The 26902-nt window shown below is 47.7% G+C and overlaps 1 protein-coding gene across 2 annotated transcripts; it reads left to right on the top strand.

Moving 5' to 3' along the window:
• The first annotated feature begins 19 nt into the window (after nucleotides 1-19).
• Nucleotides 20-26902, top strand: TMEM248 (transmembrane protein 248). 2 transcript variants are annotated; one of them, XM_040972747.1, is made up of 7 exons: nucleotides 20-280; nucleotides 14922-15098; nucleotides 19872-20157; nucleotides 21865-22015; nucleotides 22884-23067; nucleotides 24464-24607; nucleotides 25145-26902. In XM_040972747.1, the coding sequence occupies exons 2-7, from the start codon at nucleotides 14940-14942 to the stop codon at nucleotides 25163-25165; spliced, it is 945 nt and encodes a 314-aa protein (XP_040828681.1). In that variant the 5' UTR covers nucleotides 20-280; nucleotides 14922-14939; the 3' UTR covers nucleotides 25166-26902. The 2 variants fall into 2 exon arrangements, with proteins under 2 accessions (XP_040828681.1, XP_040828680.1); XM_040972746.1 differs by lacking the exon at nucleotides 20-280 and having other exon boundaries at nucleotides 14807-15098.

Here is a 26902-nt window from a genome sequence, read left to right as displayed (position 1 = left end):
AGGTCGCGGCAGCGTTGGCGGTGGCACTTTTTTTTTTTTTTTTTTGTAACCCGGAAACCGCGGCTGTCGGATCCCGAGCGGCTCCTGTGTGGCGCCGGAGGGAGCCCGGCTCGCCTCGGGTCGTCGCACCGGCCGCTGCCCTCGGCGCGCCGGGGAGGATGGTGCCGAGCGGCCCCGGGCCCGCCGCGCGCCGCCGCCAGTGAAGCCAGCGCGGCCGCGGGCGCCTGCAGAGCAGCTGGCCCGCCGGGGCCCGGGGCGCGCCGCTGCCCGCCGGGGCGGGGTGAGCCGGGGCGGGCGGGGGTCGGCCGGCTCGGTCCTGGGCCCCTCGGGGCTGCCCGGGGTCGGGGGGCTCGGTCCTGGGCCCCTCGGGGCGGGCGGGGGGATCGGCCGGCTCCATCGGCTCCATCCTGGGCCCGTCGGGCTGTCCGGGGTCGGGGGGCTCGGTCCTGGGCCCCTCGGGGCTGCCCGGGGTCGGCTCGCCTCGGTCCTGGGCCCCTCGGGGCGGGCGGGGGGATCGGCCGGCTCCATCGGCTCCATTCTGGGCCCGTCGGGCTGTCCGGGGTCGGGGGGCTCGGTCCTGGGCCCCTCGGGGCTGCCCGGGGTCCGCCGGCTCGGTCGGCTCGGTCCTCGGCCGCTCGGGGGTCTCCGTCCTCGAACCCTCTGGGCCGGTGGGGGTCGGCCGGCTCAGTCCTCGGGAAGGACTGGCCGCGGGTGGGACCGAGGCCTAGACTGGGCAAGGCTGAGGGTTATCTGGGGTCGTTCGGCAGTTTTGAGTTTGAGTAGCTTTATCCTCTCAATCGTTAGACCTCATCAAGGAAGGTTGGGGGGGCAGAGACGTGTGCAGAGGAAAAATAAGCATGGACTAGTGGTGTTGTGTGGGAGGCAGGTTAGTGAGCATCCAGACGGGACGGATTGCTGTCTTTTATTGATGTTTTCGTAAAATGAAGAGCGATTTCAAGCGGGAGGTGCTAGTGCCCGCCGAGACGGGCGTCATGCAGATTGCGCCTAAGCCCGGGTTGTGCTCTTTGCAATTTTCTGAGCGTGCTGGTGAGGGGGCCTTGGTTGAAGAATCTGATATCAGAAGTGCGATTGGCAGCCAGCAGGTTACGGGCCTCCCCGGGTGCCCAATGGGGCCCTGCTTGGGAAAGATGGGGTCCCTCCGGCAGTCAAGAGCCTGAAAGCGGTTGTTGCCCAGTGTTGATGAAGTTGGCTTGTCCCCACTTAAGTGTCGTTGTGGTCACTGCGGGGGTCTGCTCAGGTTCTCAGGGGAGGGCTCTGGAAGGAAATGGGTGTGCACCTGCAGGCGGGATGTGGACTTTAAGGCGTGATGGAGGTGGACTGAGTGTAGGACCCTCGCCCATGTCTGGAACCTGAGGTTTTCCCCCAAGGTCCGACTTGGTGGGACTGTTAGCCGCAGCTGCCGCCGGGAGAGAACTCGGTGCATGTACCTCCCGGTGTCTGTCGGTAAGGAATTTGCTTAGAGAAAGTAATAGGCTGTAAAAATGTCGCAGGACTGGAGCGCTGCAGGGACAGTGCAACTGTTAGGGATCTTGTCGCCTGTAGGATAGAAAAGTTTCAGAAAGGAAATAGGTGACCTTGGAGGTGGCTACGAAGGAATTGGGGTGTTCAGAGCTAGCCGAAGCGGAGGAACTGGGCCCAGTTAGTGGAAGACCATCCGGGCGAGGTGTTCGATGCCTGACGGTGTTGGCTGTGTTGGCTGGGGCAGCTGGATAAGGGTCCCGTACTTTCCTAAGAAGGACGAAGCAGCTTGTGCCACCCAGGCAGGCTCGTTAGGTTTCTGGGTTCTCAGGAATCGGTTTTTGTCTGCTAGATTTGACTGGTCCTGGGAAGCGGCTGGTGGCTTGAAGCAGTGCTCAGCTCTTTTAAAGGGACAGTGGAGAAGATGCTGATTTTCGTTCCGGTCCAGGCGTGACAGTGAGAAAATCAGATTTGGGGGTCTGTGAGCTGTTTGAGTGCCCTTGTTGGTTAGCGTGGGCTCAGCAGCTCTGGCTGTGGCCTTTGGAGCGCTTTTTTTTTTTTCCCCATTGGACTTTTATGCTCTTTTCAAAATATTCCCAGGCTTTGTAATGAATTCGGATGTGATAACATTTCATATTTAGCCCTTAGCTTTCATTTAGCCCTGACATCTCTCATGATTTCCTAAATATCTCTTAGTTGAATCCCAAAACATTTAGTTTTGATGTGGGAGTACTTTTTGAATCAGCAATTTATCAAAACTAAATCCCAAAGAGGTGAAGAATTTTCGGTCTTGGTCTGTTGTAAATTTATCTGTAATTTTTCTTACTTTGACTTATTTACCTGAAAGGCTGGAGAGGGAGCACGGGCTGTGTCGATGCGTGCCCTGGCAGGGAGCTGGGCCTTGCTGAACCCAGGGCTGGGGGGCTCGCGCCCAGGCCTCTGAGGGTGCAGGTGTGTGGCCTGGACCCCAGCTACTTGAAACACCATCCCTGCCTCCCACATTCTGCATTAACAGGAAGCTGGAAGCAGGGATTGAACCCTTAACTGCTACCTCAAATACCTGCCCGTGGAAATTTATTTTTTTTCTTAAGGTTTTGTTTGTTTTATCTGAAAGAGACAGAGAAAGTTGTTTCATTGTCTGGTTCATTCTCCACATGCCTGCAACAGCCAGGGCCAGGCCAGGCTGAAGCCAGGAGTTAGGGATAGGATCTGGGTCCTTCCCATTAGTGTTAGAGTACTTGAGCCACCACCTGTTGTATCCCATGGTGTGTATTGGCAGAAAGCTGGAATTGAGAGCAGAGCCGGAACTGCAACCCAGGCACCCCGATAAGAGATACGGCTGTTCCAACCTGTGCGTTACTGTGCCAGGACCTGTTTCCCCATTCTGTGACTTGCTTTGATGAAAAAGAGAGAGGGCCATGATGGAAGTTACCAGTTTTATGTCAGGATTTCAAAAGTGGAACAATGCATTTGCTCATTGTGAGTGAGTACAAATATGGCCGAAGTTTGAATTTTAAAAAAAATCTGGTTATAGACATGTGGGTTTATCAGCGTGTGCCTTTCTGCTTTAGATGTGTACCGGTGCTGTATGATTGCATGTTTAGCAACAAAGGTTTTATGATTTCAGTTGTAATTTGTGTTAATACTTTTCTGAGGTGTGTGAGCCTCTTCTGCAGTGTGGATTGTATGAGAGCAGGAAATGAGATTCTCTTTGTAGAGGATTCTCTTGTCTTTGCTCTACTCTCTTCTTGAAATCATGCTTGGGAGCCGCCCTGCCAGTGAGAAGAAAATAAGGCAGATGCTTTAAATTTCAAAAACCATAATCTTGTCATTTTTTTTTCCCACATTTTTAGGGGGGGATTTAAAAAAAAAAATTATTTGAAAGAGCTGCATAAAGGAGACAGAGAAAGAGGAGGAGGAGAGCGAATGAGAATGAATGAATCCGAATCTTCCATTCGTTGATTCACTCGTTAGATGGCCTCAGTAGCCAGGGCTGGTCTAGGCCAAAGCCAGAAGACTGGAACTGCCTCTGTAATCCTGTGTCAAGAGGCCCAAGCACCTGAACCACTGCTTTCCCAGGTGCATTAGCTGGGAGCTGGATTGGACAGGAAATAGCCAGGACTTGAACCGGTGCCCACATGGTTTGCCAGTATCACGGTGCAGGCTTAGCCTGCTGTACCACAGTGCCAGCCCAGTCTTGTGATGTGACTGAAGTCATTGCCTGAAGCATGCTTTATATGTCCATGCCATGTGAAGTTGGTTTGCTTTCAATTTAGCATTTATGAACCCTGGCATTGTGATTGATGACCTGACGTTTGGGGTCAGAGGAGGTAGTCCATCTCTGCCATTCACGTGCAGGGTGTGTTGTGTGGTTTACTTAACCTCTTTGGCTCAGTTTCCCCTTGTGTAAAATGGGGATGGTGTCAGCTGCCCAGCAGTATTACAAGGGTGGAAACAGGACATATATAAGGCCCTTGGCATGGGATTATGGTGTATACTAAGTTGTAGTTTGTAAAGACTATCCTTTATTATCTGGAAAGGGCTTTGTTTGTATCACTCCTGCTGTCTTGAGTGCAGAATTATATGGGAGTTCTTCATTCTGTGTCTCATTTGAGGGGAGTGGCTGTTTAAACCTATAACATGTACTGGTAGCAGTGGTAGTTAATACATAGGCCCTGGAAGCTCACTGGATTTAAATCCATGTTTAGTTCCTGTGTGGTCTTGGGCAGATTAGCTGATTTTCTTTGCCTTAGTTTCCCATCTAGAAAATGCAGATGCTACAGGGATTATATTTAGTGTGCACAAAAACTCCGAGAAAGCAGGTGACAAAGTAGACATTATCGCTAAGCACCTCCTGGGTAAAAGGCTCTGAGATAGGGAGAGAGAGACAGTATCTGTGGACAGGAGGGCCCCCCCCAGCAGGAAGCAGGGTTCACTCTGGTTGAGGCAGGCCATGTCAGAGGGCTTGGAGTGAGATTATCGGGAGGAAGAAGAGCAGGAGAAATCTTCATCTGCTGACTCCTCAGATGTCCCTGCAAGAGCTGGAGTCGGGCCAGGCTGAAGCTGGGAGCCTAGAACTCTTGGATCTTTCACATGGGCGGCAGGGACTCAGGTCCTCAGGCCATCGTCTGCTGCCTCCCCAGCTGTGTGAAGCAGGGAGCTGGATCAGAAGCGTGGAGGAGCTGGGACTTGCAGTGGCACTCAACACGGCACCTCCCATACAGGATCCTAATCTGTGCCCCAACGTGTGCCCTGAGAGCTGCTTTTAAGAGCCATTTCACAGGTGGAAATGGCAGGATGTAGTGCTGGTTGGGTACGGGACAGCAAGAGTGAAAAGCAGTGTGCAGGGGTCACGAGAGGCTCATACGTTGTGACAGTTGTGGCCCTGTGGGTTTGAGGTGCCTGTGAGTTGTTAAGTAGAGCATTTCAGGATGTAGCTGTTTGGATCTGGAGAAACTCAGCTGGCCTGGAGCCGTGAGTGAGACACCTTGAGTTGTTCAAGGTGAGAAGGCAGGAGCGGCCCGGAGACGAGAGGATGAACCGGGAAACGGGTACCAGGTGCCAACTTTGTGCCAAATGCTGCCAGCCTAGACTCTGAGCTCTGGAAGGTTCCTTTGTCTGCCTTCTCACTGGTCTCAGGGTCTCAGGGTCTCTTCTGCCTGTGCTTGCTGCTTTCTGACGAAGGAGGAGGGCTGGGTCCTGCTCAGGGCTTGTGTATGGCTGACTCTCGGGGTTTCTTCTCTGCCAGCAGGTGTTCTATCTGCCAAGGCCTGGATAATCTGGATAGGTAACTGTTGGTTTCTGTTCTCGGGCTCAGGGTTCACAGTCCCTGGCCTCAAAGCCCTGCAGGTGTCTCATTCGTCCACAGGATCTCTGAGAAGTACTGCTCTAATTTTTACACCACAGCAAGACTTTGTGCCACATCAAGATGCAAACTCCAGCCTTCTCCATTAGTGTGGGACCAATTTGGGCATCCTTAAGCAGCTTTACCGCTCTTTGGCCTTCCCCATCTTCTTCCGTGCCCCCAGCTCTCTGAGCTCTGAATTTATAGGAGACTTTGAAGAGATTTCTCATTTAGCCCAAAGTGGAAAATCTAGTTGAAGATGAGTGTGGATTTCGTTTAGGTCAACTTTCTGGTTTGGGTCACATGTAGTATCTTTTTTTTTTTTTTTTTTTTTTTACCTTAAATAGAAATAAATTAGGTTACACAGCAAAACCTTGTAGGAAATGACTGTCAGTATAGAATCCCTTTGCAGTCCAAAGGCCGTAGTTTCAAACAGGAATAAACCTAGTTTAAGACTAAAGAGAAGCCAGTTTGAAATGTAGATAACAGTGGTTTTAAACTTGTACACTAGCTCTCTGCTATATTTTAAAAGTATATGAAAGAGAAAGTATGAAAGGCCCCACGTACCCAGTATAATGCATGTTAATTCATTGCTTTTCTAGTAAAATGATCAACATATTTCTGTGTTTGCTGGTCCCTTGGGGGCATCCTTTTACTGGCTTCTTTCCTTCCTGACAATCGTGTTTGGTGTTTCTCGCTTAGTAACAGGTCGGCTTCCAGCCCCTCTTCCTTCCGTCTGCACCAGTGGTGTTTGCTGCTGCTTGTTGTCTCCTTGTCTCCTTCTGCTGTTTTTTTTTTTTTTTTAAGATTTATTATTATTATTATTTTTTTTTTTAAAGATTTATTTTTATTATTTTTTCATTGGAAAGGCGGATATACAGAGAGGAGAGACAGAGAGGAAGATCCTCCATCCGATGATTCACTCCCCAAGTGAGCCGCAACGGGCCGACACTATGCCGATCCGAAGCCAGGAGCCTCTTCCGGGTCTCCCACGCGGGTGCAGGGTCCCAAAGCTTTGGGCCGTCCTCAACTGCTTTCCCAGGCCACAGGCAGGGAGCTGGAAGGGAAGCGGGGCTGCTGGGATTAGAACCGGCGCCCATATGGGATCCCGGGCGTGCAAGGCGAGGACTTAACCACTTGCGCCACCGCGCCGGGCCCGAGATTTATTATTTTTTTTAATTACAAAGTCAGATATACAGAGAGGAGGAGAGACAGAGAGGAAGATCTTTTGTCAGATGATTCACTCCCCAAGTGACTGCAACGACTGATGCTTTGCCGATTTGAAGCCAGGAGCCAGGAACCTCTTCCAGGTTTCCCACACAGGTGCGGATCCCAAGGCTTTGGGCTGTCCTCAACTGCTTTCCCAGGCCACAAGCAGGGAGCTGGATGGGAAGTGGAGCTGCCGCAATTAGAACTGACACCCATATGGAATCCCGGTGCATTCAAGGCAAGGACTTAAGCTGCTAGGCCACGGTGCCGGGCCCTCCTTCTGCTGTTCTTACCATTTGATTTTCTTTTATCCCTGCAAGAGTACAGTTTGAGAGGGCCCAGTGATCTTGGCCTGTGGAGGATGTTGCAGAGCTTAGCTCTTCCTTAGTACTCTCAAAAAATTATTCACTTGTTTTCCTTTGTTTTATTTGAAAGGCCTGGGGTAGGGTGGCGAGGGAGAGGTGAATTCCATTCTCGGGTTTACTCCTCAGATGCCCTCCAGTCACCAGGGCCGGGCCAGGTCGAAGGTAGGAACCCAGAACTCTTTATCAGGACCTTGTATGCGCATGCCAGGGACCCAGGTACTTGAGTGATTGAGGTGTCACCTTCCTCCCTGGGTGTGTGCTGGACAGAAGCAGAGGTGGGGCACCTTAATACGCTGGGTGACCCTAGCTGGAGCTTTGTCCTTGTGCCATGGGGTCTATATGTCCCTGAGAGTAGAGAGATGCAGCAATCCTTTGCTCTAACCTTTTTTTTTTTTTTTTTTTGACTTATTTTTATTGGAAAGTCACATATACAGAGAGGAGGAGAGACTGAAAGATGTTCCGTTCGTTGATTCACTCCCCAAGTGGCCGCAATGGCTGGAGCTGTGCCAATCCGAAGCCAGGAGTCCGGAACCTCTTCCGGGTCTCCCATGCAGGTGCAGGGCTCTCTAACTCTTAATACTCCTTTGCCTTTCAGTAATTTTCAAGAAACACGTCTCTGCCCTTGCCCCCTCCTCGACCTTCCCCCGTCCCTCCTGCCAGTCCTGGGCCCCCTTTGAACCCCTTTGGCTTCCTCCTCTGCCAGGAGGAGCCCATGCCCGTCAGAGAAACTGCTGCCTGCTGCAGCAGCACTGTGCCCTGCCGTCTGGGAGCCTCTCCGTGTGCTCCGTGCGTTCTCAGAGCCCCCCAAGCGCGGAGTGCTGCGAGTTCAGGATAACCTTGCTCGGCTCCAGAGCAGCCTGCAGCACAGGCCTCAGTTCTGAATTCGCTGTCTGTCTTGTGTTTTCCTGTTTAATTCCCTTACTAACGGAGAAAATACAGTCAAATCTTTGTGTTTTATTTTGACCACCAGACAGATAGAATCATTTGGGCATTATTTACATTTATACTTTTTGTTGATAACTTGCTAGAAGGATATACATATTCATATGGAATTAAAAAAAAAAACAGGCTGGGATAGCATTGTGGCCTAGTAGATGAAGCGTTTGCTGCAATGCTGGCATCTCATATTGAGCATCAGTTGGAGTCCTGGGTGCTTCACATTCAGTCCCATTCCCTACTGATGTGTCTGAGAAGGCAGCAGAGGATGGTCCAAGTAAGTAGGCGTCTGTCAGCCATGTGGGAGACCAGGATGGAGTTCCAGGTTCATAGGTTTGACAAGGACCACGTGAGCAATGAACCAGTAGGTGGAAGATCTCTCTTTCTTTCCTCCTGTCTTTGTCCCGCTGTCTCTTTCCTTCTCTGTGACTGTGCCTTTCAAATGTTCCGAAAAAAGAGAGTCACATCTCCAGATCTACAAGTCCTGTAACATTGTATTCAACCATCTGTGGATTGAAGATACATTTTTTTTTGAAGACTTATTTTATTTTTATTGGAACATTAGATATACAGAGAGGAGGAGAGACAGAGAGGAAGATCCTCCATCTGATGATTCACTCCCTAAGCGACCACAACGACCAGAGCTGTGCCAATCCGGAGCCTGGAGCCCAGAGCCTCCTCAAGGTCTTTTATGTGGGTGCAGGGTCCCAAAGCTTTGGGCCATCCTTGACTGCTTTCCCAGGCCACAAGCAGGGAGCTGGATGGGAAGTAGGGCTGCTGTAATTGGAACTGGTACCCAGGTGGGATCCCAGAGTGTGCAAGGCGAGGACTTCAGGTGCTAGGCCACTGCGCTGGGCCTGATTAAAAATATTTTTAAGAACTTTGGTCTGGGTGGACATTGTGGTGTGGCAGTTGAGAATACCTACATCTTACTTCTGAATTAGCTCCCTAATGAAGCTACTGAGAAGCACGGGTGAAGACTCAAGTTCTTGAGTCTTTGTCACCCACACAGGGGACTTGGATGGAATTCCTGGCTGACTTTGCCAGCCTTGCTCATTGTGGGCATTTGAGCTGTGAACCAGCAAATGGACATTCTTTGTTGTTGGTTAATTCAAACATTTATTTATTTTTGTTTGAAAGGCAGCAGAGAGAAAAGGAGAGAGAGAGAAGTCTTAGGGTACTGGTTTACTCCCCATATGGCCACAATGGCCAGAGCTGAGTCAGTCAGAAGCCAGGAGCCATGAGCTGTTTCTGGATCTCCCACGTGGGGGCGGGACCCAAGGTGTTGAGCCATCCCCCAGCTGCTTTCCGAGACTTTAGGCAGAGAGATGCATCAGAAGTGGAGCAGTCAGGACAGGAACTGGTGCCCCTATGAGACACTAACAGGTGGAGGATTGGCTGGCTGTGCCACTCTGCCAACCCTAGCAAACGGACATTCTGTCTCCACCAATTTACCATTCAAGTAAATAGATGAATTAAATCTTTAATAAGAAAGAAAAAAAATCCTTTGGATCTTCAATGAACATATGCAGCCTTTGGTCACCCTTTCCCTAAAAGTGCAGGATGGTAAGCAACTACATGATATAAGTAATTTCAAGATGATATAAATTATGCAGGAGTATGTACATAGGCTCCATGTCATTTTATAGGAGGGAATTGAGTGTCTTTGGATTTTGATATCTAGGTGTAGGGTGGAGACTATCCTGAAACTAATCTAAGGTTCCAAAGGAAGATTGTTAGTTAAAACATTACTGATAAAAAAGCTTACTTGCCAAGAAAAAAGGAGAGCTCCTGTCAGTTAACTCCTCATGCCCGAAGCGGCCAGGACGGGCTGGATCGAAGCCCGGAGCCTAAGCTCGTCTGGGTCTCCTGTTTGGGTGTCAGGAACCAGTGACCCGGCTCCTCAGCCACTGCCTGCCAGGGTCACCCAGGCAGGAAGAAGGAATCGGGAGCCCAGGCAGTCTGATATGGGTCTCAAGTCCCGGAGCGAAGTTCCACCTCGTGTGTTATTCTAGATCCTTTTATTAATGGCTGCGTTTTGTTCCCCCCAGGAGATGTCACACTTGGTTTAAACAACACCTTGTTTCTGTCTGCTATCCTGTTTCCAGTAGAGGCCCTGAACACTTCTGCTGTAACTGTCCGAGCAGTTAAATCTCTTCAGCAAGAAGTGTTTCAGATGAGTATGGTTTTATCTTTGCCATTCTACTTCTAAGAACAATTCTCCTCTTAAGACTTTTTTTGGAGCCATCGTTGTGGAATAGCCAGTTATGGTGCCACTGGCATCATTGGCATTCCATGTGGGTGTCCGTTTGAATAGCGGCTGCACCGTTTCTGATGCAGCTCCCTGATAATGCATCCATTAAAGCGGCATTGGGCCCCTGCACCTGCTGAGAGCCCTGGATGAAGTTATTGGCCTTGGCCTGGCCCAGCTCTGGCTGTTGTGGTCAGCTGGGGAGTGAACCAGCATAATCCTTGGGAGAGGATTATGTCGGCAATTCTACCCTTCAAATAAATGAATCAGTCTTTCAAATTTTTATTTGAAAAGCAGAGAAATAGGGACAGACAGATAAGTCATTCTTCACTTCCCGGATGCCCACAGAATCTGGTGTTGGGCTAGGCTAAACCCAAGAGCCCAGAACTCAGGTCTGCGTCTGCGATGTGGATGGCAGGGATGCAGGTGTGAGCCATCGGCTGCTCCCCCCACCCCCAGCATTCTTTTAAACTGTGTTCTGATAAACTGTGGGTCTCCTTGGACCACCCTGGTTTTGACTTTTGCGTGCTTCCACCACTGTTGAGAGTTGTCATTGAGCTGGTTCCAGATTTGTGTTGGTGGGCTGCAGTCCTGTGCTTTCCTGTGTCTGTCAAGTCGCCTGTTAGCTGTGTTTTGTGTCCGTAAAATCCCTGGAGTTTTCCCAAGTAGCTGGCATTTCTGTGTCCGCGGCGGTGAACACTGTGATCACAGCTGGCATAAGTGCTTTCTCTTTTCTTTCCCCCCAGACAGAGCTTAGTTTATGCTTTAATCCAATGTGCCAACTTTATTGCAGTTATTACAGAAACTTTCTCATAACTCTTTGCCGAGGAAACAAATTCATCTAACTTTTATACATTTCCTGTTTGAAAATACTTGGAAAGTTTAAGTTCATGACGCGGTTATATTTGGGGCATTTCAAGCCCTTTGAGAAGTAGACAGGACCTGGCTATTCTAAGGAGCTGGGAGTTCCAGGAGATTGAAGCAGAGCGTGATTAGATCTGTGTTTAGAGAATTTGATCACCAGCATCGGGGGTGAATTATGCGACTGGTAGGAAGATCCAGTTCAGGCGGAGGACAGTCGTCAGGGAGTGGTGACTTGCAAAGGGGGTATGGCTGGCAGAGAGCAGAAGAAAGGAGGCAAAGAGACGGCGTTTGGCACTTTGTAATTGCTTGGGTATGGAGGGCAAAGGCAGAAGATGTTTAGCATGTTTCCCTGAGTCCTGACATGGGGAATCCAGAAGGGTCAGCTTGACCTGATAGGAACCACAGTGAGTTCAGTTTGTGTGTGTCAGTGTAGAGCTATGCGGGAGGTGCTTGGATATAACGGTCTCAGAACCGTGGAGGGCTGACACCCGGAACAGGACGCTGTGCTTAATGGAGAAAATCAACAAGGTTTACTGGTGGGCTCAGTGGTGGTTGTGAGGGCAGGAAGAACAGCCAGGTGGAATATGTTGAGGGAAATCTATATTCTAGATGTGAGTGTTCGCACAGAAATTTCAAAACCTGAGCTAAATGAGATACCAGATTAAGATGCTGGTTCTTTGAAGACACGAGGACAGAAGAACTCGCAAAATTAAGGAAACGCAAATATACCAACGAGTGTAATGAAAGAGAACGCATGAATTAAAAATGGAATAGATCACCAAGTAATACTGTGCCCAGTGTTTAAAAACCAATGGAAAATGGATGAGTTCCTAAGAATAGTACATCTTTTTCAGAACTCTCAACAGAGCCAGAAAACAGACTTGAAGCTGTTAAAAAGAATATCGATGAGTAGTTAAGATTAACTCACCGAAATATAAAATCAAACAAAAACTTGGCAGACGGAGATGGATTTTGGCCACCATCTAGCAAACTCCCAAGAAACAGATAAGCATATCTTATCTACTTTGTTCTAGAAAATGGATAAGAGTGAACATGGTATTTATGATACCAGCGTGGCCTAGTCCTGCTAGCCAAGGAGTATGTGCAGTCCTGGAGTGTGGCGACGGTTTGTAAGGCTAGTCTCACCCACGTAGGAGAGCTGGATTAAGTTTGCATCTCCTGACTTGAGCTTGGCCCAACTCCAGCTGTTGTGGGCGATTGGGGAGTGAAGTACTCTATATCCATCTTTCTCTTGCTGTTTCTCAAATACATAAGTAAAAGTTTTTAAATAGTATAGGCAACATGGAATTAAAAAATAATTTTGGGGCAAAACATGTCTTGAAATGTATGCACGTGAGGGGTCTTCCAAAAGTTTGTGGAAAATGAGTTATTATGAGCAAATTATGCATGGATTTCAAGATTTTTTTTTTTTGCATCAGAATAAACTGGATAGTTTTGTTTTTTCCATGAACTTTTGGAGGTGTCTATAAATTAAAAATAGTTTCAATATTATGCTGTTTTTTTTAAGGGATTTTATTTGGAAGGCAAAGTGACAGAGAGATGCAGACAAAGATCCTGTCCCGTGTGCTGGTTCAGTCCCTGAGAGGCCAGCAGCCAGCTCTGTGCTGCGCTGAAGCCAGGAGCCAGGAATTCCATCCTGGTTTGCCCTATGCGTAGGAGCAGGGCTCCTGCAAGTACTTAAGCTGTCTCCTGCTGCTCTCCCAGCTGCATTAGTAGGAAGCTGGATTGAAAGCGGAGCAGTTAACCATGGTGGGATGCTGGTGTTGCAACAGTGGCTTAACTGACTTTGCAACAACACTAACCTCTGATGTATACACCTTAAACCGGTGAAGTTTATGCTGTATGAATTAAAACCGAGTAAAGCTGTCGAAAGTTTCAAAAACTTTTGCAACACTAACAAATTATATATTAAACTGTACTAAGGAAAATTCAGAGTTAGAGTAAATTATATGTAACCTAGAAAATTGTTAAAGGCTTAATATCTAGAAGGTGAGAATTTACAAACTTGGAGAAGAAATAAACTCCTGCCCCACTCGTAAATGGCCAAAGGAGTCAGGCAGTTTATTGTTAGAACCTGAGAGATTGACAAAAGTCAGCAGTGAAATACTCACATCTTGGTGGTCCAGTTTTCTTAGGGTTTCAAGTACTGACATCACTACTGGGAAATGGAACGAGCCCATTCGTGGCTGGGGAAGGATGAACCAGCACACCCGTTCTTGGTGAGCAAGACGAGTTCTGCCGTCACAGTGAGAGTTGGCACACAGTCAACAAGTAGAAAAATGATTGTAATTATGACTGACACTAAAAATCCTGAAGGAAATAAAGTTGAGTGCTAAGATTCCAGGGACGGACAGGGCTCGGGGAAGGCTCTGAGAAGTTAAGAGTGAGTGAGTGGAAATTAGGGGGAAAGCAGTCCAGCCAGAGACAAGAGCCTCAGGAAGGTCATGTGAAAAAAAACAATAAGAACAAAATATGTAGGAATAACAGCAAAAGTGGCGGAAACCTACACTGTGAGCAGAAAACATTGTTGAAATATGTTAAAAGAGAACGCCATTGTTAATTACTCAGTGTTCCGCAACTCACTCAAGTGATGGAATTCTCTTTGATAGTTAGGTTAACATGTTGCCACTGAATCGGTTCAGTCCAGTCTCGAAATCCATGAGCCGACCCTACCAAAAACGCAAGGTACACAGTGTGGCCCGCACGCAGCAAAGAAAGAGGGATAGTTGGTGGCCGTGTCGCTGGAGAGGTTGGCAGGGCTTCTGTGTCGAACTGCTGGCTGTAGGGGGAGAGCTGCTGTTGACGTCATCCCGTGGCGGGATGCAGGGGAGAAGCCTCAGGAGTATAATGCAGGGGAAATGCAGTGAGTGCCACTGTGTCGGAGGCGGTGGGGATGGGCTCGAGTGATGGGAGGAGGATAGAATGTGGGGTAAGTGAAAATTAGCTTCTCTGTTAGGAAACAGGCATCTTCAGTTTATTTTTCTATATGCTGATGTGTTTTTGTCATATTACTGATGGACAGTAAACACAATCTTAAGAAGCAGAAAAGTAGCAATGTTTGTCATGGCATATTTAGAAGGTGCAAATGGAAACAGTGTATTTCTGTTCTTCTTCTTCTTTTTTAAAGATTTACTTATTTTTACTTAAAGTGTTACACAGAGAGAGGGAGAGAACTTCCATCTGCTGATTGACTCCCCACGTAGCTGCAGCTGTCAGAGCTGAGCCTGTCTGAAGCTGGGAGCCAGGAGCTTCTTGTGGCTCTCCTATGTGAGTGCAGTGGCCAAGCACTTGGGCCATCCTCTGCTGCTTCTCCAGGCCAGCTGGATTGTAACTGGAGCAGCCTACTAAGCTACCTTAACATTTTTTATAGATATTATTTTAAACTTTAACAAGTAAAAAGTACAATCATGGGCCTGGCATGATGGCTCATTGGCTAAATCCTCACGCCAGAATCCCATGAGGGTACTAGTTTGTGTCTGGCTGCTCCACTTCACACCTAGCCCTTGCTGTAGCCTGGGAAAGCAGCAGAGGACGGCCCAAAGCCTTGGGACCCTGCACCCACATGGGAGATGCAGAAGTAGCACCTGGCTCCTGGTCTAGATAGGCTCAGCTCAGGCTGTTTCAGCTATTTGATAAGAAAGACAGTGGATGGAAGATCTTTCTATCTCACCTTCTCGCTGTAAATCTGCTTCTCAATTAAAGTAAATAATTCTTTAAAAAAAAATGAAGTACAATGATTATAATCCAGCAGGAAAATAGGCAGGGGGTATAAACAATTATCAAATGAAAAAATACTCAACCTGAGTCAGATGAGATAAATTTTGAAGTCGAGCATTGTTCAGATTCATCATAAAACCTGAACCACCCAGCTCTCCTAAGGAAAACAGAAAGCAAGGCTCAGTGGTTTCCTTTGGCAAGCCAGTCCACACATGTTCTGATTAATTTCTTTCAGGTGGAGCTGATCAGAATAATGTTCAACATCCACCCCCTGGAGAACCTGAAGCTGTACATCAGCAGCCGGCCGCCGCTGGTGGTCTTTATGATCAGCGTCAGCGCCATGGCAATAGCTTTCCTGACCTTGGGCTATTTCTTCAAAATCAAGGAGATTAAATCACCAGAAATGGCAGAGGTACAGTCCGTTCCGACGTCTCAGGCTGACTCTTGCTTGTCGAGTGGGGAAACACCTCGGGGCTCACCAGACACCTGGCTTTGGTTGTTTCTTTTGTCTCTTAGTGAGAAGGATCAACATTCAGAATCTTACTGTCTTCCATCTCCACGTGACTAGAATTTTGTTGGGAAAAGCCAAGTTAGACAGTTAGTTGATTTCAGTGTGGGTGAAATTAAATACCTGTTTGAGCATGGAACTATAAGCCTTTGTGTATAACCTGTGTCATTGTTTCTGTTTGTGTGCCTGAATTTTTAGCTCAATTAAACACCACTTCTAAAAAGATTTGTTTATTTGAAAGGTGGAGTACTGCAGAGAATCAGAGAGGAGAATGTGGGTGAATGAATCTTTATATCTGTTCACTCCCCAGATGGCTACAGCCCAGGCGGGGCCAGGCTGAAGCCAGAAGCCAGGAACTGTATCTGCGTCTCCCGCTTGGGTGGCAGGGGCTTGACTGTGTGGGTCGTGTTGCACTGCCTTCACACGTGAGCTAGCAGGAAGCAGGAGGGGAAGCAGAGCAGCCAGGACGTGAGCCAGCTCTCTGCTACGGGATCCCGGCAGTAAAAGTGGCAGCATCCCTGCTGTACCACAACGCCAGTACATTGGAAGAATATTTGAAGAATATCTTTGGAGTTACGTTTGGAAAGTGATTTGTTTCAAGAAGTTAGAGCCCTCACATCTTTGTTATTCATATGAAATGATCTCGTTCCAATTTCAGGCAACTAAAACATTTTTTTTTTTTTAAAGATTCATTTACAAGGCAGAGAAACAGACAGATCCATCTTCCGTCTAGTGATTGGCTCCCGAGATGGCCACCGTGGTTGATGCTGGTCCATTAAGGGCCAGCAGTCCGTAACCCCATCTGGATCTCAGACATGGGTGCTAGTGCCTCACATACTGCGTGGTCACCTGTTGTGTGCCCATTTATAATACCAGAGTGTTGGATCTGAAAGAGTAGTTGAAATTTGAACTGTTGCTCCCATATAAGTTGCTGGTATCTGCAGTGTTAATATTTTTTTAAGATTTATTTATTTTTATTACAAAGTCTGATATATACAGAGGAAGAGACACAGAGAGGAAGGTCTTCTGTCCAATGATTCACTCCCTAATTGACCTCGACGGCTGGTGCTGTGCTGATCTGAAGCCAGGAGCTTCAGGTCTCCCACATGGATGCAGCGTCCCAAGGCTTTGGGCCATCCTTGACTGCTTTCCCAGGCCACAAGAACTGGTGCCCTCATGGGATCCTGTTGCGTTCAAAGCAAGGACTCTAGCCATTAGGCCACCACACTGGGCCTGAACATCGATATTTTAAAGCTTACGTAATGTAGAGTTTTCACCTGCTTTACTGGTGACTTTAGAAACAATAATTTGTGGGGCCTGGCACGATAGCCTAGTGGCTATAGTCCTCGCAGTTGAGGATGGCCCAAAGCTTTGGGACCCTGCACCCGCGTGGGAGACCCAAAAGAGGCTCCTGACTCCTGGTTTTGGATCACTTCAGCTCCGGCTGTTGCGGCCACTTGGGGAGTGAAACAGCAGATGGAAGGTCTTTCGCTCTGTCTTTCCTCCTCTCTGTATATCTGTCTTTTCAATAAAAATAAATAAATCTTTTAAAAAAATAATAATTTATGAATTTGCATATGTGTGTGTGTGTGAGAGAGAGAAAGATAGCTCTGATCTGCTGGCTTATTCCCCAGGTGTCCAGCATATCCAGCAGGCTGAAGCTTAGTTTGTGTCTCAAGTTGGGGCAGAAACCCAGATGTTGAGTCACCGCTGTTACCTGCTGGGGTGTTCATTAGGAGGAGGCTGGACTGTGATCAGGAGTTGGACCCAGGAGCTAGCCTGTGGGATGCGGGCTCCCTAAGTGGTGACTGTACCACGTGGGCATATGCCTGTTGCTTTCTCTCTTTTTCGAAGTCATTTTAAAAAAATGTTTAAGAGGCAGAGACATAATAGTGACTTTTTTTTTTTTTTTTTTTTTAGCTAAATAGGAAGACATCTTAAATTCAAGTACAAGGGGCACAGCACAATGACTCAGTTGGCTGTGCCCTCCCCTTTAAGTGCAGGGACCCCGTATGGGCACTGGTTTATGTCCCGGCTGCTCTACTTCCCATTCAGCTCCCTGCTTGTGGCCTGGGAAAGCAGTGGAGGACGACCCAAAGCCTTGGGACCCTGCACCCACATGTAAGGCCTGGGGCTGGCTCCTGGCTCCTGGCTTTGGATCAGCTCAGCTTTGGCCATTGTGGCCACTTGGAGAACCAAGAGATGGAAGATCTTTCTGTTTCTCCTCTCTGTGAATCTGCCTTTTTAATAAAAATTAATAAATCTTAAAAAAAATTCAAATGCAGGTGTCTTTTTAAACCTGGAAAACTTTATTATCTATAATCTTTCCATCTAGTATTTATATTCTGGGCAGTTATTATTACTGGATTTACTTAGAATAATCCTTAACCTGGGCAAATTGTGCATGTACAGTGCAGATTTTAAAATACATGTTTTTTTTTTTTTCATAACAATGCGATTACAAATTTAAGAAGTTCTTATTTAAATGTTGTGAATAAAACTGTATATTTGTAAATTTATGAGAGCTTACGTGATACAAGTGTAATCACGAGTTGTTGAATGTATCGGTAACAGTGTGTTCTTTTAGAAAAGTTTAATACCTGTCCCAATAGATTTCTCAAGTACCTTTGCTTCCGTGCTGTTCTTTGCTGCAGTGCCTAGAACTGGGCTGGTCTGAAGCCAGGAACCAGGAGCTTCCTCCAGGTCTCACCTGGGTGCAGGGGCCCAAGAAATTGGGCCACCACCTTCTCCTTTTAAAAAATTATTCAAATATATTCATTTGCCAGAAAATACTTTTGTGGATAAAGGATTTCTTCCTTCCTCTTCCTCCCTCCCCATTGTCTGGGACATCTGTTGCTGCTTTCCCAGGCACATTACCAGGGAGCTGGATTAGAAGCAGAGCAGCTGGAACACAAATTGATGTACATATGGTGTGCTGGGTGCTGCCAGCTGAGGCTTGACTTACTACTATGGCACAGCACTAGCCCCGTGAATTATTACTTTCTAAAAAAATTTATTTATTTATTTATTTATTTTTACAAAGTCAGATATATAGAGAGAGGAGGAGAGACAGACAGAAAAATCTTCTGTCTGCTGATTCACTCCCCAAGTGGCCACAAAGCTAGAGCCTAGCCAATCTGAAGCCAGCAGCCTGGAGCCTCATCTGGTCTCTCGTGTGGGTGCAGGGTCCCAAGGCTTTGGGCCGTCCTCAGCTGCTTTCCCAGGCCACGAGCAGGGAGCTGGATGGGAAGTGGAGCCGCCGGGATTAGAACTGGTACCCATACGGGATCCTGGCCCGTTCAAGGCGAGGACTTTAGCTCCTAGGCCACGGGCCTGGATTATTACTTTCAGATGAGAATCCTAGGTTGTGGGAAAGACAGAGAAGTATGGGAAAAATTGTGGGCTGTGAATCAGAAAATGACAACTCTGCCTAATTACGAAATTAGAGAATGACTGCTTTGCTCTGTATGTCAGTTTCGTCAAACCTGGAATCGGATGGGGTAGTTCGAGTGTGTGTTTACACAGTCCTGTACGCGAATGTGTGGGGCCTGCAGGTGCTGGGGAAAGGGTAGTTCCGGGGCAGACTCACTGCCACAGATGAGGACACTTGAGGAAGTACATGGGAAAGGGAATTCAAAGATGATTATTTTGGTACATAGTCTTTGAAAGAATTTAGTTATAACAGGTATTCTCTCTGCGCTTTGCAAATTAGTCTTCAACAGTTGTAAATGTGGTGCTGTGAAGGTAGAACAGCTCGTTTCCTGGGGCTTGCCCAGATGGTGTTTGAAAGTTAATACTAGTGTTAGAGTAATCACAAGTCTATTTTCATTTGTCTTCACATTTGGCAACATTTTATAAACTTATTTTTGCTTGGTAGAATTTACATGTGGCAGCCTACTTTAACTTTGGGTTTCCACTAAAATGAAAATAAATCCTGGCGAATCATTCACAAATTTGGCATCTTAACCCATGATAAAATGAACTGTTTTTTTTTTTTTTTAAATGAATTTATTCACTGAAATGATTTCACTGACAATTCCCTTCTGCTGGGTCATTTCCCAAATGTGTGTAGCAGCAGAGGCTAGGCTAGGCCAAAACTAGGCCCTGGAAATGCCGGAAGAATCACACTGTGGGCGGCAAGGCCCCAGGTGCTTTAGCTGTTCCTGCCGCTCCTAGTCAAGGTGTTGCTTTAGCAGGGAGCTGGATTGGAAGGGAGCCCGTGCGGGATGCAATGGCGCTGGAACCACTGTGCCAAACTCCTGCCCCTGACAGGCTCATTGAAAAACAAACAAATTGAGTTACAACTGACAGATGTGTTTGGATGAATACTCTGAATGTTTTGTTCAAGCTTTTTTTTTTTTTTTAAGTGTATTCATTTGCTTGAAGGCAGTCAGCAGCGGGAGAGGGAATAGATAAAAAAAAAAACACATTTTCTTGTGTGAATTTCTTTACTGGCTTTTAATATCTTGCGCCAACATAGTTCCTAGTTTACGAGTGTGAATGTAAGCAGGAGAGTCACACTCTGCAGACACAAGAGGGTGATGCTGTCCCCTCACTGACACTTGTGATGCTGGATTCTGAATCATGATGTGACGCCACACCTGGGGTCGTGCCTGCGGTCCTGCAGCAGGAGGCGCTGTTGGCTCAAGTTTGTGTCTCTGTTTCATTCTGCTGAAGGATTGGAATACCTTTCTGCTGCGCTTCAATGATTTGGATTTCTGTGTGTCGGAGAATGAAACACTGAAGCATCCCACTAACGACACCACAACTCCAGAAAGCACAATGACCAGTGGGCAGGCCAGGGTGTCCACCCAGTCCCCTCAGGCCCTGGAGGATTCGGGCCCAATAAACATCTCCGTTGCGATCACTCTCACCCTGGATCCACTGAAGCCTTTCGGAGGGTACTCTCGCAACGTCACCCATCTGTACTCGACCGTTTTGGGGCATCAGATTGGACTTTCAGGTATGCGACCCGTGGCTGTGCAGACTTCCTGGGTGACAGCTGTTACAGGATTCTCTGCGTGGTTTTGCTCGTCACACTCAGTGAAGGATTTTATTTATTTATTTATTTAAAAATTTTATTTTTATTGGAAAGTCAGATTTACAGAGAGAAACATCTTCCATCCTCTGGTTCACTCCCCAAATGGCTACAGTGGGCAGAACTGAGCTGATCTAGAGCCAGGAGCCAGGTGCTACTTCTGGGTCTCCCATGTGGGTGCAGGGTCCCAAGGCTTTGGGCCGTCCTCTGCTGCTTTCCCAGGCCACAAGCAGGGAGCTGGATGGGAAGTGGGACTACCCATATGAGATCCTGGTGCGAGTAAGGCAAGGATTTTAGCCACTAGGCTACCACACTGGGCCCATTCAAGCACTTTTTTTTAAAATTTTTTTTAAAGATTTATTTTTATTATTTTTTCATTGGAAAGGCGGATATACAGAGAGGAGAGACAGAGAGGAAGATCTTCCGTCCGATGATTCACTCCCCAAGTGAGCGCAACGGGCTGATACTATGCCGATCCGAAGCCAGGAGCCTCTTCCGGGTCTCCCACGCGGGTGCTTTTGGGCCGTCCTCGACTGCTTTCCCAGGCCACAGGCAGGGAGCTGGAAGGGAAGCGGGGCTGCCGGGATTAGAACCGGCGCCCATATGGGATCCTGGGCGTGCAAGGCGAGGACCTTTAACCACTTGCGCCACCGCGCCGGGCCCCATTCAAGCACTTTTGAGTGTGCTTCTTCACAGGAATATGATTAACTGTTAAATGATATTAAAAATAAATTTCTGGGCCCGATGTGATAGCCTAGCAGCTGAAGTCCTCGACTTGAATGCTTCAGGATCCTGTATAGGCGCCAGTTCTAATCCTGGCAACCCCACTTCCCATCCAGCTTCCTGCTTGTGGCCTGGGAAAGCAGTCGAGGATGGCCCAAAGCCTTGGGCCCTGCACCCGCGTGGGAGACCTGGAAGAGGCTCTTGGCTCCTGGCTTCGGATCAGCTCAGCTGTAGCCATTGTGGCTGCCTGGGGAGTGAATGGATAGATGGATGGAAGATCTTCCTCCCTGTCTCTCCTCCTCTCTGTATGTGTGACTTTCCAATTAAAAAAAAATCTTTAAAAAAAATTTAAAAAACCAAAAAAACTTGTGTAAAACAAGGAGCCTGCCCTTTGACCAGTTGCAGACGTGTGACAGAGTGTACGCAGCGCAGGAGGGGGTTGGGGAAGCAGTGCAGGCTGAGCTGAGCGGCGCAGGCTCCCCTCGGCCGCCCTGTGCCTTGGGAGAGTGGCCTTTTGAACAATTCCTTGAAGTGCCCAGACCCTCAACCTCATTTACGGAGGCAGATCCTTTGATGCCTGTTTTGGCTCCTCTCTAGAGTGTAGTGTTAGCATTCTTTGATCATGTTTGCGTCTGCGTAAGTTATCTGGGCTGAAGGTGGTTGGAGTGCCACAGAGAGGTGAATCCAAGCTGTGCTGCTTGGGGGCTGCTCAGCATCTCCGGGCCCGTCTCCTGCTGAGGCGGGGCCCCTCTCCACTTGGCGCTTGCTGGCTCTGCTAGTGGAGCACAGTCAGAGCCACAGTCAGGACTTGTGTTTCTGGACTGGAGCCCAGGATAAAAGTGGTTGTGTTCTGAATCTCAGGGATTTCTTGCTGTTATTAACCAAAACCTGGCTTTCTCTCTCTCTCAGGTAGGGAAGCACATGAGGAGATCAATATTACGTTCACCCTGCCGGCCGCTTGGAGCGCCGATGACTGCGCCCTGCATGGTCACTGCGAGCAGGTGGTGTTCACGGCCTGCATGACGCTCACCGCCGCCCCCGGAGTGTTCCCTGTTACCGTGTAAGTGCTCCCGGTGCCCGGTGAACGGGCTGCGAGGGCTGCCTGGGCTGGGAACGGAGAGGGCGACTTGTGTTGCATCGTGTTGTAGAATTACCCCTGTCTGGACTCGTCCAAAGAGCAGTATCAGCTTAATTTGAAATTCTAAAGGTAGAACTTGTGCATCCAGCACCAGAGCTGGCGCAGTGGCCAGAGCGACTCGCACTTCAGGTTCTCCAAATTGTCTTTCCAGAAAGCGTTACTATAGGTTGGACCTTTCTCTCCACCCCACAGATAACTGGTTTTCCAACTTTAGCTTTAACTTTCGTGAGCATCGGTCAGCTGCTCAAACCCTTAAGGGTTTATTTATTTATTTGCATTTTCATTGTAAAGGAGATTGATCCATAAATATGCAAAATGTGCAAAGTTCAGCGTATTTACAATAATTCAGGGCGAATCCTTTTGAAGGGGGACCGATTTTGAGATTTGTCAGCATTGGATATTCGCAAGTTTGTGGGGCAAGATTGGGTAAGTTAAACATGCTGTGGTATTATGATACCCAATGCAAAAGTTTGTATGTAAAGCTTCCGGTTTTAACAAAGAATTCACATAATTGCGGAAAATAGACTTGAAAGGCCACACGTTGAGAAGACTTGGAGCTGCATGGGTCAGACGCGTGTTTCTTTAGTGGTCTGTGTTTATTTCAAAAACAAAAAAGACCTTCAAAATGCAAACAGTGGCGAAGCATGGTATTATCAGATACACGTGTGTCTGATCTTGTTCCTCCTTCACACACGTGGTGCTGTGTTCCGTGTTGTGCCAGCTGCGGGGGGGGAGACGTGTCTGAGTGTCTCAGGCCACCAAGCACATGACTTTCCCTCTCCCCCCATAGACAGCCACCGCACTGTGTTCCTGACACGTACAGCAACGCCACACTCTGGTACAAGATCTTCACGACCGCCAGAGATGCCAACACTAAATACGCTCAAGACTACAATCCTTTCTGGTGTTACAAGGGAGCCATCGGAAAAGTCTACCATGCTTTAAATCCCAAGCTTACAGTTATGGTTCCAGACGTAAGTGAGGAAAATGTGGGGGTGTGTCCTGGAACTGCTGGCAAAGGCTCTGTTACTTCCTGGATGGGATTGGTCCCTGTCACTCTAGACTTCCAGAAGCTGAGGCAGAGAGGGGAGACTTTGAAAAGCAGGCTGGCCTTTTTGGTCAAGAAGCACCTGGTTCTTTCCTTTGCTTCCTGTTATGTTTGGCAGTAGGAGCTTAGCACTGTGGTGAGGCTGGCCCAGAGCCGTCCCCTAGCATCGCCAGTGTTGTGCTCCTGATGAGCACAGCCTTGCAGTGTGGCTCTGAGCAGCGGTAGCGCTGCTTGGAGTTCACAAAGGCAGAAGGGAGTCGGGCAGATCAGCCTGCCCAGATCAGAGATTAAGGTCTGACTTGGGTTCCCCTGAACAAAGAGGAAAGGGGGTGAAGACAGTGACCGGTGTAGCAGGGGAGCTAGTTTAGTGTCCTGCTTAGACTTTGACTGCATGGCGAGTTTGTAAATGCCCTTCCCCGTCTTCCTTGTCTGTGCTGTGTTAGCAGGATTTTTTTTTTTCCTTCATCCTCATTGCTGCTCTCATTTCTGTGGAGTCGTAGAAAGTTTCTAGGCTGGAATCTATATGAGATAGCAGTAGAAAGCAGGTTGGTATTGGGCGAGGTCAGGTTCCAGAGGCCCCTGTACCTGGCTGTGCCATCTAGCCGTTCCCCTTGGCACAGAAATCACTGGACCGGTAGGGGATTTTTGAGGCTGGCCAGCCAGTGGATGTGTGTGAATGGCAGGTGCCACGGCTATTGTGGTAAGGGCTGAAGTGTAAAGAGGAAGAAGAGCGGAAGCCTTCTGGGGTCTCTGCACTGGCTGAGCTGGTGATCGGCTGTGTGGGGGCTAAAGGCTCATCCAGAATGACCTGAGCATTTTCAGTTTTAAGACTTAAAGTGAGTGGGGGGGAAAGCAGAAGGAAGGGCCAGGTGATGTGCTGAGATCTTCCTCTTGGGTCAATAGTGAGGAGCGACGAACACAGACCCAGGCCGTGAGCCGTGCAGCCTGAGAGCCACGGCAGCAGTGGCTGTACCCGAAGAGGAGAGGGCGAGATGAGCCTCTGGAGCTTCGGAAGAGGAGGACACCTGGGTGGGTGGGGTCGGAGTGTTGTGGGGTGAGGAAGTCGGGACAGAAGACGAGGGGGACAACAGCGGGAGCTCCGCAACAGCCTCGTTCGGGAACTCCATGTTTTTGCTTGGTGAGTGCCAGCTTTGGTAGTCTAGGAGGCCAAAGGGAAACTTCTCATTTGTTGGTTTAATTGAAGTTGAGGAGAGTTTGGAGGCAGTGAATTCTGTCTTCAGAAACCCGGGATGAAAGTCTGTTGGTAGCTCAGTGTTCCTGTTCTAGTTTAGCCTCATTTTTCCCCCTTCCTTTGCGTGTAGGATGATCGTTCGTTAATAAATTTGCATCTCATGCACACCAGTTACTTCCTGTTCGTGATGGTGATCACAATGTTTTGCTATGCCGTTATCAAAGGCAGACCAAGCAAATTGCGTCAGAGCAATCCTGAATTTTGTCCTGAGAAGGTGAGTAGCATTTTATGAAACACTTCTGTATTTAGGAAGCCCTGTTTAGTCTTTATCCATTGATTGTGGGTGGCCCCTTTGTTCCCAACAGATTAGTTCATGTCTTTTCATTAGTAGTCTTTTCAGCCAAAATGATGGTGTTGGATTCTTAACCATAACCAGACCATGTGTAGGTACTGATGGGGGTATTACAGGTTCTGCCCCGTGAGAGAACCCTGCACCGTACAGCCTGCCATCCCTGTCCTCCTTCATGGACCTGAGAAATCAGCTGGTAAATGCCAGTCAAGGCTGAAACCTGCTGACTTGGTATCTAGCCTGATTCCTTAGATCTGCTTCTTGAGGGTAAGCTTACTGTTGCTAGTCGTGAGTTGCTAGGCGAGAGGTTTTCCTTGGGAATCCAATGATGTCCCTGTCTGATGGTTGTCTACAGTCAGGGAAAGCCTGGTTGCCTGAGCTCCCTTCCCTTGCCAGCAAGTGCCGTTGGGACTGAGTCCCATGGTTTGCCCTGTTTGACTGACTTCCTTATCTGTCTTACAGGTGGCTTTGGCTGAAGCCTAATCCCACAGCTGCCTGTTTCCTGAGAGAGACTGAAAAAGAACCATCATCATTGCCTGCTGAACCCAGCCTGGGCCTGGCCACTCTGTGAATACATGATCTTGCAATGTTGGGTTACTCCAGCCAAAGACATTTCAAGTGCCTGTAACTGATTTGTACATATTTATAAAAACCTACTTGGAAATTGGTCCATTGATGCACGTGCTTTGCACTGGGTACAGCCAGAGCCCTTCCACCTTACTGTGGACCTTGGGGGCTGGGCAGGATACCTCCACATAGTGCTAGAGAGGATGCGGGGGTCTTGCTGCCGGCGGGCAGGTGGTGACCACCAAGGTCTCAGGCGTGTTTCTGGAGGGGCAGGTTCGAGGTTGGCTTTGGTTCAGTATCAACCCAGTATATACAGAAATGCTTGAGACAGTCTGTACCTTTGATATGATCTTGCATCTCCAAAGCCACCAATCCATTTTGTGGATTCTCTGTGTATGTGGCTTTCTCATAATAACAGCAGTAATACCTTTTCTCCATTTTGCTTGCAAGGAAACATACCAGTCTCAGTTTGGGGTTACTTTTGGAAGACATACAAATAAAATAGTCACATTTTAATAACATTTTAGTTAGGAAAGAGTTGTGCTTTTATCCTGAGTAAAAAGTTGAATAATTCAATGCCACCTACATGCTAAGAATCTAAGCTTCATTTTCCACGTGGACAGTGAGAAACCTGGTGTCCAGTTGGCATGAGATGTTCTGCTGCCTTTCTGTCCTCCTGTTCCTTCCCGCTGTGATAAAACTCAAAGCAGCCTTCCCCACTCAAAAGGGGTTAGCAGTTAAGCAAATATGAGCTGTTGTTTTCTGACCTATAAATGACAGTTTAGTTAGAGTGAAAGATGAATTGATGGAATAATCAAGGAGAGGTTTGTTGTTTGTTGTGGCATTTTCCAAGAGGCAGTGAGGGCTCCCCCGTTTACCATTGATTTTTATGCAAATAGCAGATCTTCAGAAGGAAAATGGCAGCTGGTAGATCTGTAACATGAAAAGAATGCGTATGAAATGGGAGAAACTGCAAGTCTGAATTGCCATCTAACAGAGAAAACCAAAAATATTCTTACATGATTATAATCATTTCGTTTCTTTGTCCTGTTTTCCTTCTTCTAATTCTTTGTTTTTAAAATTTTCTTCCTTGTCTTACTGTTTTTCTTAATAACTCTTAGAGCAGGAGGACAGTTAAAATACTGGATAGGACTGTCGGCACTTCTTTAATTCTAGGTCTGTTGCCTGTTCTAAGTTAGAATTAGTGCCTAAGATGTGAACCATATTGGCCTAGAACATTTATCCTAGGTATTCTTGAATGGAAAACAGTTGTGGGCTTTGACGAAGATGTGTAAAATTGCATAGTGACTTGATATGTTAATAATCCTTTTTTTTTTTTTTAGTACATTTGAAGTGCAGTAATCATACTTGTCTATCCTTTCCTTTTTTTCTTTGTGTGATACATAATGCATGGCTAACTTGTTCATTCAGTTTTTCTCCCTTTGGAGACTCTGCGACCCTGAGACCCTTATGAGACAAGATTGAAAAAGAGTCCTGAGGCTTGGCCTTTTAGAAATGTCCCATTTCATTAGAAGCATCAGATTTTTAGATTATGCTGCTATGAATGAATAAAAATCTCAATGAAGTGGAATTACAGGAGTAGAGTTATAACTGGCAGGATCATAATTAAAGCAAAGAAAGAAGTGGCAAAAA

This window comes from Ochotona curzoniae, unplaced genomic scaffold (genome assembly GCF_017591425.1).
Source record: "Ochotona curzoniae isolate NIBS_2020 unplaced genomic scaffold, NIBS_Ocur_1.0 contig_2321, whole genome shotgun sequence".
In the NCBI taxonomy this organism is placed as follows: domain Eukaryota; kingdom Metazoa; phylum Chordata; class Mammalia; order Lagomorpha; family Ochotonidae; genus Ochotona; species Ochotona curzoniae.
The sequence above is the reverse complement of the archived record's forward strand: the minus strand, read 5'-3'. Positions and strand labels throughout refer to the sequence as shown.

What these genes read in the sequence shown, in the direction of transcription:
- TMEM248 (XM_040972747.1), top strand. Translation starts at nt 14,940, where the DNA reads ATGTTCAACATCCACCCCCTGGAGAACCTGAAGCTGTACATCAGCAGC. An exon ending in GCATCAGATTGGACTTTCAG is followed by an intron (nt 20,158 to 21,864) that starts GTATGCGACCCG and finishes TCTCTCTCTCAG; the next exon opens with GTAGGGAAGCACATGAGGAG. An exon ending in CTGAATTTTGTCCTGAGAAG is followed by an intron (nt 24,608 to 25,144) that starts GTGAGTAGCATT and finishes TCTGTCTTACAG; the next exon opens with GTGGCTTTGGCTGAAGCCTA.